This window comes from Coccinella septempunctata, chromosome 7, assembly GCF_907165205.1.
Source record: "Coccinella septempunctata chromosome 7, icCocSept1.1, whole genome shotgun sequence".
Lineage (NCBI taxonomy): Eukaryota > Metazoa > Arthropoda > Insecta > Coleoptera > Coccinellidae > Coccinella > Coccinella septempunctata.
Window position 1 is genome coordinate 25635587 of NC_058195.1, and position 14396 is coordinate 25649982.

A 14396-nucleotide genomic window follows, 5' to 3' on the forward strand; every position below is an offset into this window, starting at 1 on the left:
CTAGCGATTCGAACGACCCTGCTTTTGTGTAGGGTTACGGAAAATCAACCCGAGTCAGTGATCGAGGTTGCAGCACCCTACTTTCCGAACACGGGTTAGATGTTCGGGTTAGGTAAACGAACGCAAAGGTTAGGGATCGAATGAACCCGAGTAAGTTTCCGAAAACGTCTATAGAGTTCAATGGTGTCAGATCTACTCTGTAATCTGTGTCTGTGGTCTATGTCAGAGACAGTCTCTGCTGTTTGTCTATGCTGCTGTTGTCAATTGTCATCAGTTTCTGGTTGTCATGTTTTAAATCATCATTTTCTCATATAATAATTCAAATCTAATGAATGAGTGAATTCTTTTAAATAAAAGAACTGCAATGGATTTTCAAAATCGACCGGGTGGTAAAACTGGTGGAGGAGGTGTAGCGTCATGGTCCGAAACCAACCGGGATAGACGAGAACGTCTTCGGCAACTTGCCTTAGAAACTATAGACCTACAAAAGGATCCCTATTTTATGAAGAATCATCTTGGATCATATGAATGTAAACTATGCTTAACGCTGCATAATAATGAAGGAAGTTATTTAGCTCATACACAAGGAAAAAAGCATCAAGCCAACTTAGCTCGCAGAGCAGCTAAAGAAGCTAAGGATGCTCCTACATTGTTGCAGCCAATCAAACCGAGGGTGGAACCGAAAAAATTCGTGAAAATTGGTAGGCCTGGTTACAGGGTGACGAAACAGAGGGATCCTGAAAGTGGCCAACAAAGCCTACTATTTCAAATCGATTACCCAGGTAAGCCAAAATTTCTGATTGTATGAGCTTCCATTTGATGATAACTTAGTCATATATTATATAATTATCTTTTCCCAAAATCTAAGGGTAAAGTGCATATGTTATCCATGTAAAATTAGTGACCAGTTTCACAAACCATGAACAGGGACTTTTGCCAGACGTTGAGTGCTTGATCGCTAGACATATTTCTTTGTTTGTTTTCAAACACTTAGCGTATGGTCCATATATACACATTTGGTAACCGAAAGTTACCGGTTACTCTGGTGACAGATATTGGACCGATTTGTCAGGAATTGGACATATACGGACCGCTCACTCACTAACCAGAAGAAACCAAAGTGTATATACGGTCCACAGCCTTACTTAGTTCTGAGCATTTTGAATATTATTGTTGGATCAAGCTATGTTCCATATATGTCTCCTTTTTGTTTCCTAATAGATAAATAAATAAATAAATAAGCTTCTTTATTTCTAAGAGTTACATTCTCGAGGAGCATGAAAACTGCATGAAATTGTGTCAGAAAGAAAAAACTTCAATTTGAATCCAGAAATTCTTGCAATGTATTGGGTTCTGAATCAATAAGGTACTTTCGTAGCTCTCGCTTGAAGGTTTTATGTGATCTTAGTTTTTGTAGCCTATTTGGTAGGTTATTGCAAAAGCTGATACATCTGTAGTGTGTTCCTTTTTCTGTGAGTGTAAGTCTATGAATTGGATACATGATGTCGTTGGGTTCTCTTTGGATCACTATGGCTTTTTTCAATTTGGAATTCGCTGGTATTTTGTGAGACAAATATCAAGCACTCATAGATGTATAAATCGTATATTGTAAGGATTTTATGTTTCTTGTAGACTCCTCTGTAACTTTCTTTAGCTTTCATTTTTGTAATGAATGTTATTGCTGGTAACCAATTTGCTTAACAGGGTTATTGCTGGTTTTTGAATTACAAAAATATGCTGGATGTCTGAGCAGGACCCCCAAAATACGATACCGTATTTTCCTATGGCTTCAAAGCAGGCATAGCAGAAGGTCTTTGCTGACGCCTCATTCATGTGGGAGGATATACTTCTGAGAGCATATGTTGTTGAGTTAGTTTTCCCGACACATACTTCACGTGTCCCCCCAATCTAGGAACTCGTCCAGGTAAACTCCAAGGAATTTTGAGGATCTTTCTAGCTTGTGTGTGCTGTTTCCAAGTGTAATCTGTTCTGGGGTTTCGGTCTTAATTTGTTTTGTCCTGAAGAGAAGCCGTTGTTTTCTCCTTGTTTAGAATGAGTTGATTTGTGTTGAACCATTTCTCAATCTTGATGAAATGTTGACTTGCCTTGTTTATAGTATTCTTGACTGTGTTTCCCCAGGTTAAAATGTTTGTATCATCGGCATATTGAGTTAGGAGGGATTCTGTATTCTCTTCCGTGTAGGTTTATTTGTAAGTTATTGGGATTCCCTTCACTATCCGGTTCCTCTATTTCATGTTGTTCTGTTAGATAGTTCTCCAAGTCATTTACATAAGTTATGAATAAGAGAGGGCCCAATATACCTCCCTGCTCAATACCTAGTTTTTTCTTAGCTGTCTGTGAAAAGCTTTTATTCCATCTTTTTCAATTGCTACATATTCTTTTCTTTCCTTAGGATATGTTTCCATTTATTATGCCATTTATATGCTTGACCTCTTGTTCCATACATCCAGGGTTTCTTCAATAAAATCTCGATATTTAGGCAGTCGTGTGCTTTTGATAGATCTAGGAGCATTCCTATTGCTTAATTTCCTTTCTCTAGTTGGTTAATAATTGCTAGGATAAAGGTGTAATTAGCTGTTGTTGTTGATTTGCCCTTTCGGTAGCCATGTTGGGTTGAGTTCAAGATTTTGCTGTTTAGGAAAAACTCAATCTTTTATGCATTATCAACTGAAATATTTTCATTTATCTATTTATTTATTTATTTATTTAATGTCAACGGACCAATGATTATATCAAAGATCCTTTTTACAAAATTATACAAAAAATAAAAATTCGAGCACCAACATAATTTGCCAAATACAACTATATGAAATCAGTTTGACCCCCGGTTTCATAAAGCTCGATCGGGGAATCAACGCTTGATTGACAGATAAACGTCAATTTGTTTTCAATCAATAATTCAGTCATAAGAATTCGGAATTCAATTCTCGAATAAAATTATGATCTATATACATCTATTCAATGATTCTAAATTGCTTCTTGTTCAATATATGTAGGAATGAAAAAGTTTTAGTGATTTCGTTTTTGAAATCCAATGACTGTCAAATCTTTGATCGGGCAGTAAGAGTTTTATGAAACCCGCTGTCAGTCTCATACATATATAAGAACAAACAAATTTAGCACAAGGAAAAAAAAATGGATTTTCACTAGAAATAATGATTAACAATCGACCTTAGCTCTTTCTTAAACATTCTCAAATTATTAGTATGTAGCCCAGCTATGGGCACAACAATTTTGTTCCACATTCTCCTCAACTTAAAAATGGCTGAGCCATAAATATAATTTCTATGAGTTCCACGCTCAATAAGTTGTCTCGCACATCTAAGCTCATAAGGAACCTCCCTTTCAGCCAAAAGCTCAAGAACACCTTCGCAATTTACAAGACCCATAAGCGCTTTTTTAATAAAGTAAACATCATGATATATATGAAGGGATTTAATAGATTCTAAGTTTACAGACAAAGCAAACTGGGAGTTGTCATGTTCAGTATAAGAAAATCTATTGCCCATCTTAGACGCAAGGAACCTGAAGAACCTATGCTGAATTGACTCTAAAATCGGAATATGAGTTAGTTTAGATGGAGACCTTATAATTGAGCCATAAAACATAATGGGTCTAACCAGCGTCTTATACAAATGTATAATGGACTCATGAGACTTAAACTCCTTCGTAGACCTAATAATGAACCCCAGAGACCTATAAGCCTTAGAGACAGTGGCATTAAGGTGCAAGTCAAATTCAAAATCACTTTGGTGAATTACACCTATACTGTATTCACATTTATTTTAGCAGTCGGTTGGCCATGAAATAATTTTCTCAAGTTTTTGTAACTAGAACGGAGTAAGGTTGGCACTCATGAAATGTCGTTAATGTCATAACGCCGTTGCCAAAGATTATAGAGTAGAAAGATAGGAAACGCCCTCATATCGCTAGTACTAAAAACCGACTACATTTTGGCCAGTGAAAACACATTTGACAATGAGATGGCGCTGAAAACGTATTATCAATACAGAAAAACTGTTTAATAACAGTTTTCTGTTTTATAATTGAGGGGCGCGAAATTCGAATTCTATTCCTTGTATTGAATTTCAATATTGACCTTGTTGAGATCGGAAAACAAACATCCTGAGCGATAAAACAAGAGGATGGTTTTGTTTTGTAACCAGGATGTTAGTTTTCATCTGAACATTGTTTGGAATCGATTGGTATCAATGGAATACTCTGTTGGATGTGATAAATTTATTTGCAATCTATAAAAAATTTACAAATTGAATTTGTACAATTTATATTAGAAATTGATATGAACGAATATTCAATTTACCGTCATAGGATACACATTTCCGTTACTTACATATTATTTACAAAATTTTCAGAACCACAATTGAAAAAACCTTACAGAGGTATACAAGACCTGTATTCAAACCAGTCAGTATGATTTCTTCATGCTTTTTTATGATTTCTTCATGGTATGGTCTCTTTATGGCACAATATACAAATTGATTGACGAATGAATAAAACACTCACAGAAGGTTTCATAAAACTTTGACTTTCCAAACGACAATTTGACAATCACCCGATTCCCAAATCGAAATCCATAAAACTTTTGCATTTCTGAATATATTGAAGGCAATTGAGAATCTTTGAATGGACGTATAAAGCTCATAATTTCCCCTAAATGGGCCCTTCATGCGAGGGATGCTTCCTGCATAAAACAATTTACGTGGATGAACAGTTCTCAATCGACTTGCAGTAAAATGTTCATTGCACATGGTGTAGTCAGTAGTGTTTGCAGGCCTCTACGCCCTGAAAATTTTATCCACTTCGTAGCACTAAAAGTAAAAATCAATGAATGACCGAGTCACATGTTACCAGTTTTAATACTTACATTCCCATTTTCCTTAGTAAAATTCGTTTTACTTGATCCACAGTTCTTCATTATACAATAATTTTCGAACGATATTTTGAGGTTTTCGCCAAGAAATTAGACACAAATTTCAATAATCAGCAACTAGAACGGGCTTGAAAAACAAAAGGCGATACGAGGTTGTCTATGGATACGAGAATCAAAACATTCAAAACCTGTTTGATCAAAATGGCCATATGACTCTGACATCTCGCAAAATTTCATATGTCCCTCGAATTAAAATTTTAACCAGTCTTAGGGCCTTAAAAACACATTTGAAACACAGATGGCGCTCGCATCACTCTAGTCGCTTCGTTTCCTATCTTTCTACTCTATAATCTTTGGCCGTTGCCACAATTAATATCCATTCATATTACGAAAATGCCGAAAGTGATTGAAGAGAGAAAAGACAGGGTTTCAGGAAGTGCTATTTAATTCAGTTCCGCTCATTCAAATAGTTATAGCCTGACATTCTAAAATCCACAATACGTCAGACGGTAGCAAACACATTCAATGTAAGAGAATTTATATAATGTTTCATCTGAATCTAAATGACTTATATTTCAGTTGAATATTTCCACAATCACAAAGATTGTGAATGAAGAGGATGACAAAAAATTTCCTTCTATTGGAAGACCCAAAAAAGTGGTGGCATTTGAGAATTTTATGTTTGGGTGAATTGATGCGAAACGTTACTACAGGATTTTCAATTAATGTCATCGTAGAATAAGTTTCCGAAAATTGCTTTTTCTATTTTTCATTCGACTTGTCCCATACATTGTAAATGTCTTAAGGTACCAATAAATACCTAATTATTATTATTATATCAATGAATTAAGATGAATAGCCACAAATACGAGCCAGTTGTCCTGTTAATTCTTTATTCATGTAAAATTTTTGTTCAAAGGTCAAGTTCATCTTGACTTGAAACTTCCTTCAATTCCTTTTACTTCAATTGATGCAAGATAATTTTTGTTGAAGAATTTAACATTTTTGTGATTATCCGTTAATTCCTTCGATAGATGCCCATTCCCAACCACTGCATCACATGCATTTCATCTTCAGGTTAAAATTTTTGAGATCTACAACTGATGTAACGTATTCAAACTTTAGCCAAAGAAGATAACGAACATTACCTCTCCTCAAGCTAGTGCATATTATGATATTATACTGATCTCTTGTATTTTCCATGTAGATAACTCGATTTGGTATGCCTTCAATCAGTTTGTGTAAACTTCAATTACGATCGTCACATATTTTCCGAAGAGATTCGACATTATGATAAAAACGTAATAACAGAAACTTTTACGTAGAACGGGCAACATAGCGTTGATTTAAAACCCAAAAATGTTTTGACAAGCGTCATAACCCCACATTTTCGTACTATACAGAGTGAAATGTGTCAAATTTCCATGGCCAACCGACTGCTAAAATAAATGTGAATGCAGTATAGATTCCTGATACTGCAAACATTTTCAAGAATTTGACCATTAATAGAATAATTAAAAATAAGCTTCTTGTTTTGACTTCTAACGAACGGTAAAACTTTACATTTGGCATAATTTAGTTTTATTTGGTTAATACAAGACCAATTGTATATCAGGTCCAAATCTTTCTGCAACATAATCTTGTCGTTGAAGCACCTAACTCTGCAGAAAATTTTCACGTCATCAGCAAAGATTAGGACAACAGCAAACTTAAGAGAATCGGACACATCATTGATGAACAGCAGTGGACCCAGGTGAGAGCCCTGAGGTACACCCGATGTTGCAATAAACGGATCAGATAAATTCCCTTGAATGCGTACTCGAAGTTCACGACTCGCAAGATACGATAATAACCACCTTAAAGTGCCACCGCTCAGTCCAAAATTAAACAATTTATAAATAAGAAGGTTATGATTGACCGAATCGAAAGCCTTTGCGAAATCCAAATAAATAGAATCCACCTGTTTAACCTCGTTAGGGAAAGATGCATCATTGAGGGTATCAGCAATAAAATTATTATAAAATATAAGGTTGGTAATAGTAGACCTCCCTTTGACAAATCCATGCTGATTTGGAATTATATCCGTGGTGCCGGGGAAAAAGGAGTTAAGTCCATTTCTGATCAAAACGAGATATATCTTCACTATGGATGTATTTATCGAAACCTTGCTTATGGGCCAAGCAAGATAAGTCAGATGAAGGAAATAAGCGTCAGTTACCCATGCCCCTAAGGAGGTATCTTCAAATATCTCCTATAGAATGTTCCATTACAGACAAAATAACTCATCTCATTCCTACTGATCAACTTATCTCCTTTTTCCCCAACACCATATATATATCGAAGACGCAATTCCGAGAGCTTCACAGCAACAATGGATTCAAATATCTTAGAAATAGTACCAATAATGGCAATGGGCCGATAGTTCATGACATCGCATCTGTTGCCAGCTTTAAATATTGGGGTTATAAAGGTATTTTTCCACAAAGTGGGCATACACCCAGTTATCAGGGATTGCTGATATAAATAGTGAAACGGTTCAATTATTGCACTAGAACAATTTTTGACAAATAAAGCAGACAAACCATCGGGCCCAACAGAAACAGATTCTTTCAGATTATTAATAGTTGAAGCAATCTCCTCTCTACTAATAGTGAAATCAAGTTCCCCATTCAAACATAATTGATGCTGAAAGGAGGAGTTTGCGTCTAAATAAACCGACTCAAAATTCTAAGCGAACAAATTACATGCAGATTTACCACTTTGACCAAATTCATTATAAAAAAATACCTCTTCAGGAATATCATCAGACCCTGATAAAGAATTTACATATTTCCAAAAATTTTTGACATCTTTTTTACAGTTCTTTTCAACCTTTTCAAAATATATATGTCTGTCAATTCTAGATTGACGAATGCATTTGGCCCTAAGTTCACGAAATTTAATTCCATCACTAGGAACATTAAATTGTAACCATTTTTTGTGAACCTTCTTTTTATCAATAATTAAGGAAATTAAATTACTAGAACACCAACAAGGATATGTGCTATCAGATATTTTCTTAAATGGAACATATTTACTTATTTGATCGTTTAAAATTGATTAAATTGTGAAGTGCTTTCTTCAACACTGTTGCTAGCAAACAACATACTCCAATCACAGTGCTGCAAACTAGAGTGTATTTCAACATAATTAGCTCCGCGAAATTCGAGTCCACTCTTCACTGCCTTAACCTCACCACTGCACCTAAAAGAAACCTCAAAAAACACTTGATTATGATGGAGGTCCAAAGGAACCAAAGAATCAGGAGAGTGAACCAAACGAACACAGTCCTCCCGAAGCGATTAGAATGCTAAATCCAAAGTATAACCCTTGGTAGCATGCACAGGAAAATATTGGCACATTCCAAGATAAGAGAAAAAGTTCATCAAGAGATTTACGTTTTCACGAACACTTGAGTCAGAGCAGTTACAAATGGTCAGCAGATCATCTGACAGTTCATTATAATTTGACCAAACAGTTTCTCTCAAATTATAATCACCCAAGAAAACGAATTCATGGTCGACAAACTCCCGAACCAATCTGTCGATGGTTTGAACATGTGCACTCTAGGTGTCAGCAGCAACATCTGGAGTATAAAAGCACCCAACCAATAGATTCCCCGATCCTCCGCAGACCTCCACATACAATTCTTCAGTGATCTCACCAGACAAGACAAGTTTGGCCTTCAAGTGATTCCTAACTGCAATCAATACCCCACCCCCATACGGAGCATTATTATAATTATATCTGTCTCTACGAAAAACAGTGTAATTGTGCAAACCCAATTCTGCATCCATTCTGCATCATTGCCTCATCACCATTGAATACCTTAGCTTGATTTTTCAATAAGTTGAATCTATCACGTTGTAGCTTGGTCAAATCATACGAGATGTGAACAGATTTGGGCACAAGACGCCAATGAGTAATCACATTTGTAACATCACAGCGAGTATCAAATCTTACAAGAATCGGACGGACTTCATCAGCATCAAATACACCCAAACGCGTGACATTCTTTAGGTCGAGTTTGGTGTCAATATTATTAATATTTTTGAGAACATCCAACACCTGCTTCAAGTCATAGTCACGTTTCAGAGCATTTAATCTGCTCTGGAACATTATATATGAGAATATTGTTCTCACGATATTTGCGGTCTGAAATCTCATTAATGATCAAATCAGCATTCGCCAATGTTCCAATGTCCACTGTGGGGGACTCAACCAACCCTTGAACAGAAATATCGTTTTCCAATATTTTGAGTCTTTCTTCAAGGATACCTATAGACTGCTTGATACCCCCATGCTCCACCCTAATCTCCCCGGAGAGATCATTTTGAGACTGCTTTATTTTAGAAATTTCCTTATTAATTCCAGGAATAACCTCCTTTGTAAGCTTCTTTATATTATCATTTAAGCCTTGCAATTTATCCACCGATGCCTGGAGATTTGAAATAACTTCAACCAGTTAAGGAGTTATGCCACCCTTATCACGACACTCTTTGCAGCGATATAGCACGAGACATTTGGACTTGAGTTTCAAAACACGAACTTCAGATACTGTAGTCAAAGAGCAATTTTTGCCAGATCCCTCATTAGCCTTCTCATTACAGTGAAACATAGACAAGCAAACACAACATGTGGCAATAAAATCACCCCCCGTAAAGGAACCCTTAGCCTAGTTGCACACACAACGATTTTGGACGGCCGATTTTATATCGGTCGTCCAAATTCCAATAGTGAACCACGTGTGGGAACGGGACCTTGCACATACGCCGACCACTGATCGGTGACGGTAAAATGCCGGTGAGAAACCGTCCAATACCGGCAAAACCGGGATGTAGTGGCGTACGTGACTAAGTACACGTTTGTACAAGCACCGATTGTTTACCATTGAACTCAAGAAGGAGTTCTTTCTTGAGTTCAATGTTTTTTACCGACCATTGCAGTCGACTTTAGTTGGCTGATCGTTTGGACGGTAAAAATCCGGTTAGTGTGCTAGCAACTGCTACCGATAAAATATCGGCCGATTTTATTCCGGGCCGTCCAAAATCGGTGTGTGTGCAACTAGGCTTTCAGCCCTCACACACAGACATAATAATGTATTGGTGAATTTTTGAGAAACTTTGTAGCAGGCTTATTGGTCTGTAGTTTTCAATATTTTCTGTATTTCCTTTTTCGTAGATTGACTTGATGACTGCCATTTTTAGCTGTTCTGGGAATATTCCGTTCTTTAAAGAGTTGTTGATGATGTAGCACAGAACTTCTTTGATATTTCCAATGCTAGATTTTAAAATGGAGGCAGGTATTTCATCTTGGCCTCAGTTATGTTTGTTTTTATGAGTTTAGATAATTCTTCAATTTCTGTGGTTGTTGTTGGTCTAAGGTATATCTACTGGTTGTTTTCGACAATATTGCATTGGAACGGGAGTTTTGGTAAGTTTTTATTTAGCTCTGGTACTATTTGTAGGAGGTATTGGTTGAAGTTTTCAGCTATATCGGTTGCGTGACCTTCTATGCCTATATTTCTTTTTTTCGACTTTCTTCCACTTACTTCGTTATAGATTGACCACATGCATTTGTTCTTGTTATCCCATGATTTTATTCTTTCCTCGTAGTGTTTTTGGCGTTTTTTTATCATGATGTCATACTTTTTCTTTGCTTCCCTGTACTGAGTTTTTAATTCTTCGCTTGCCCTTGACAGAAATAATAGATGGTCTAACTCTTATTTCATGTTAAAAACTTCCTCTGAGAAGACGACAGTTTGTTTTTTGGGGCTTCTGTTCACTTTTATTCGTGGGAAACATTGCTCAAATATGCTTTTAAAGGTTGATATGAAGGAGTTCCATTGTTGGTTCACATTTTTATTCGGTAAGTTGTAGATTTCTTCCCAGTTTTGGTCTAGGAGACTTTTCTCTTTGATCGTTCCTGAAAATTTCTGGTTCACTGCATTCTCCTAATTCAAAAGTGATTTTCTGGCCAGAATGATCTGAAATATGTTCTTCAAAAATTTTTGCTTCTTTCACGTTACTGTTTGTGAAAATGTTATCAATGCAGCTAGGTTGTTTACTGATTCTTGTTGGTTCAAATATTGTTTGATGAAGGTTATATGCTTGCATTAGAGAAATCATTTCAGTTTTACTCTTTATGTTGGATAACATGTTGATGTTGAAGTCTCCAGCAATGAAGATCATCTTTTTGTTGTCAAACATCCTCTCACAGATTAGTTCCATTCTATCGAAAAAATTGTCTGTTGGGCTTCCAGAAGGGCGGTATAGTGTGCAAAGTGAGATTGTTTTCTCCAATATTCTGCTGTTTATCGACGCAAATTCGCATTCGCCTTTAATTGTTAATTTTTCTACATGATGGTTTATTGAAAATTGTAGATTTTCTCTAATAAAGATGGCTACGCCTCCATGTTCGTCTTTCTTGCAGCTAGTTGCTAATTTGAAATTTGGTATTCCGATTTTTTGTAGTTCCTTCTCACATTTCCAGTGTTCGGTCAGACAAAGGAAATTGCAGTCAGGGTTTTCTGATGTTATTTTGATAGGTTTATTGTTCGAATTTCCTCTTGATTGGAGATTTTGGCGAATTATACTGAGACTTCGGGTTCTCTCTAATTTTTTTGATGTGCCTGGTGTTTTTATCAGTTGTTTTCTATCTTGTTCTGACCTTTCTTTAGAAAATTCTGACCTCTTCTAAAGTCGAATCTTGAGAAGGCCAGAATTCATTTTTGTATACTTCCTCCTTGAGCTTCATGGGGACTCCAACTAGGAAACATTTGTAGTTTGTCGTTTCTACTTTAGTTTGTAGAGTCGTAACCGAGATTTCTTCTATATTTGTTGCGGTCTTTTTAGTTACATAGTCTTTAATATCTTTTTCTTCTACTGTGTTCCTAACTTTAGAGATGAACATCCAGATTTTTCTGTCTTCCTCGGCTGGTTTGATGGATTTGAAATTGTCACTTTCTTGCTGTGGGTCTCTGGTTCCTAGTTCATTTTTCTTTGTTCTCCTTCTTTTGTGTACTACCTGCTGAAAAGTGTCCTTTTCCGGTTTAGGTTTATGTGTTATGTCTTCTTCAAAAAAAATATTTCGTTCATAATTTCTCTTTGGGTTGATTCTAGTTTACTTAAAGGTGTTGCATTTTGAGTTTTCTTGGAATTATTGTTTATTACGTTTTCTTCAGTGTTGAAGTTCACTGTTATTGTTTTCTGGGCTATACCCATTTTATGATGATTTCCAGTTAGAGAATCAGAATATGTTTTGGCTTTGTTTATTTTTGAATTATTTTCTTGTTTCATGTTTGTGTTCTTATCTTCCTGACACCTGGCAGATAAGGATTCCGTCGTTGTTATGTTTTTTCCTCATAACCTTTTATTTTCAGTTTCAGCTCTTGTATTCGCTGTAGGAATAGAAAATTATTTTGTTTCAAAATTTAATTTTTCTCCTATGCCTCTTTGAGCAGTTCGTCCAGGAAATAAACTTTGGTGTTCATCACTTGATTGTCGGTATCGTCACTCTTCTCTGCGTTCGGTTTTCCGGCTGAAGTTTCCGAGAGTTTTCCGTTGTAAGCTTGTAAGTCGCTTTCACAGCACTTCTTTATTCTGTTTCCGAAACTAGGATGGTAAATGTTCTCACATTTTTCGCATTTGAAACCATTTTTCACTGGTTTTTTTGCAATATTTGCAATTTTCCATGGGAGCACTCGTATTCGCGTGTTTCTCGTTGGCGGCCATTTTTCAGTTTATCGAGAAAAGCCCAATATAATTATATAATACAGATTTACTTCCATGAAAATATCCAGTAAATATGTATAAACAACTTGCAGTTTCGCATGTGTGCGCCGCGAAGTATTGCTCTGAAAAAGTTTTGATTTCTAGTTACTTTAACCCCATGGAAAATTGTAAAATTTATTAGAGGGGTGCATAAGAAAACACTCTTTCTGGTGCAAATATTTTTGTCAGTGAGTTTAAAGCAATACGTGAAATTAATTGAATTAATTATTGAAAGCTGAAGCAACAAAACAGTCTTATCATTATATGTTTAACATCTGTTCAGATAAGAAGAAATGGATGACGACGAGGTTGACGTCTGTGTAGAATGTAAACAAACATGTGGGGAAGACCATTACAAATATGACTCATGTCTGCGGAAAATACATAAGGATCGTACAGGGATAACATCATCGGAATCAAGGTGTATGCCACTGCAGAAAAGAGTGCTGCTGCTGATGTGCATAAAATGTAAAAAGCTGATAGCAAGAATGCCCTATATGGTGAAACTAATGGAAGATATGAAAAAAGATGTAGAAGCATTGAAATCTGATCGCAAGCTAACCAACGCATACTCAAGTGTACTGAAGATTGAATCAAACAACGGGAGAAACAATGAAGGGAAAAATATACACACAATGATAATTAAACCTAAAATACCACAAAAAATTGAAAAAAGTAGAAAAGAAATTCAGGCCAACATTGATCCAGCAAAAATAAACATAGGAATAAGGAAGATAACAGAAACCGGGAAAGGAAACCTTGTGTTGAAGTGTGGTTCAGAGAAAGAGATGGAGCGACTCAAGAGGGAGGCTGAGCTTAAGCTTTTAGAGAAATATGAAATTGAAGTACATACATGAAAATTTCCAAGAATAAAAATTGCTGGTTATACAGGAAATAAAACTCAGGATATTTTAGAAAAAAAAATACGAAAACAGAATGAATGGATAGATCAGAATGAGCATCTGAGAGTTACATTTGTAAGAAGTGCTAAAAATAAACCCAACTCTACAATATATGTCGAATGCACGGGTAGTTTGTATAGGAAGTTCTTGGATTATGGGAGTGTTGACTGGGAACGTCTACCCGTTTACGAGGACCTCTCTGTTTCAAGGTGTTATAGATGCCAGGGATTCAACCATAAAAGTGGGAAATACGTCAGGGAACAGGTGTGTGGCAATTGTGCCGGAGGTCATGACACCAAAGGGTGTGAGAATCAGGCAAAAAGTTGCATAAACTGCATGACAGCCAATAAACATTATAAACAACAATACAATACTGAGCACGCTGCATCGGATGGAAATTGCCCGTCACTAAATTACCAGGTAGGACACAGAAAAAAATAGAACTGACTACACTTAATGGTAGTTCACCCACAGGACGAAATACTGAGCAGTATTGGTCAGGAAAGCTTTGAATGTGGTAGGGTGAGTGCTGAGGGGGTTCGCAAGTTGCTGAATGATAAAGACCTCTTTCTGAAAGTGATGTATGTTAATGTGAGAAGTGTTAATAAGAACATGGATAATTTGATTACATTCATTGAATCATATAAGTTGAAGAACTTCGGTGTTATTGCTATGAGTAAAACATTTCAGCTTGTATCAACCGATAACTGTCATGTTCCGGGGTACCAACTTTTTTATAATGAGGCGAATTACAATAAAAATGATGGGGTT

The 14396-nt window shown here is 36.2% G+C and overlaps 1 protein-coding gene across 1 annotated transcript in view; it reads left to right on the forward strand.

Moving 5' to 3' along the window:
* The first annotated feature begins 236 nt into the window (after window positions 1–236).
* Window positions 237–14396, forward strand: part of LOC123316702 (splicing factor 3A subunit 2) — a 43669-nt gene continuing 29509 nt past the window's right edge. The window contains exon 1 of the mRNA XM_044902895.1: window positions 237–782. Within this exon, the coding sequence (XP_044758830.1) occupies window positions 365–782 (418 nt within the window). The 5' untranslated portion in view covers window positions 237–364. The remainder of the gene's footprint in view (window positions 783–14396) is intronic.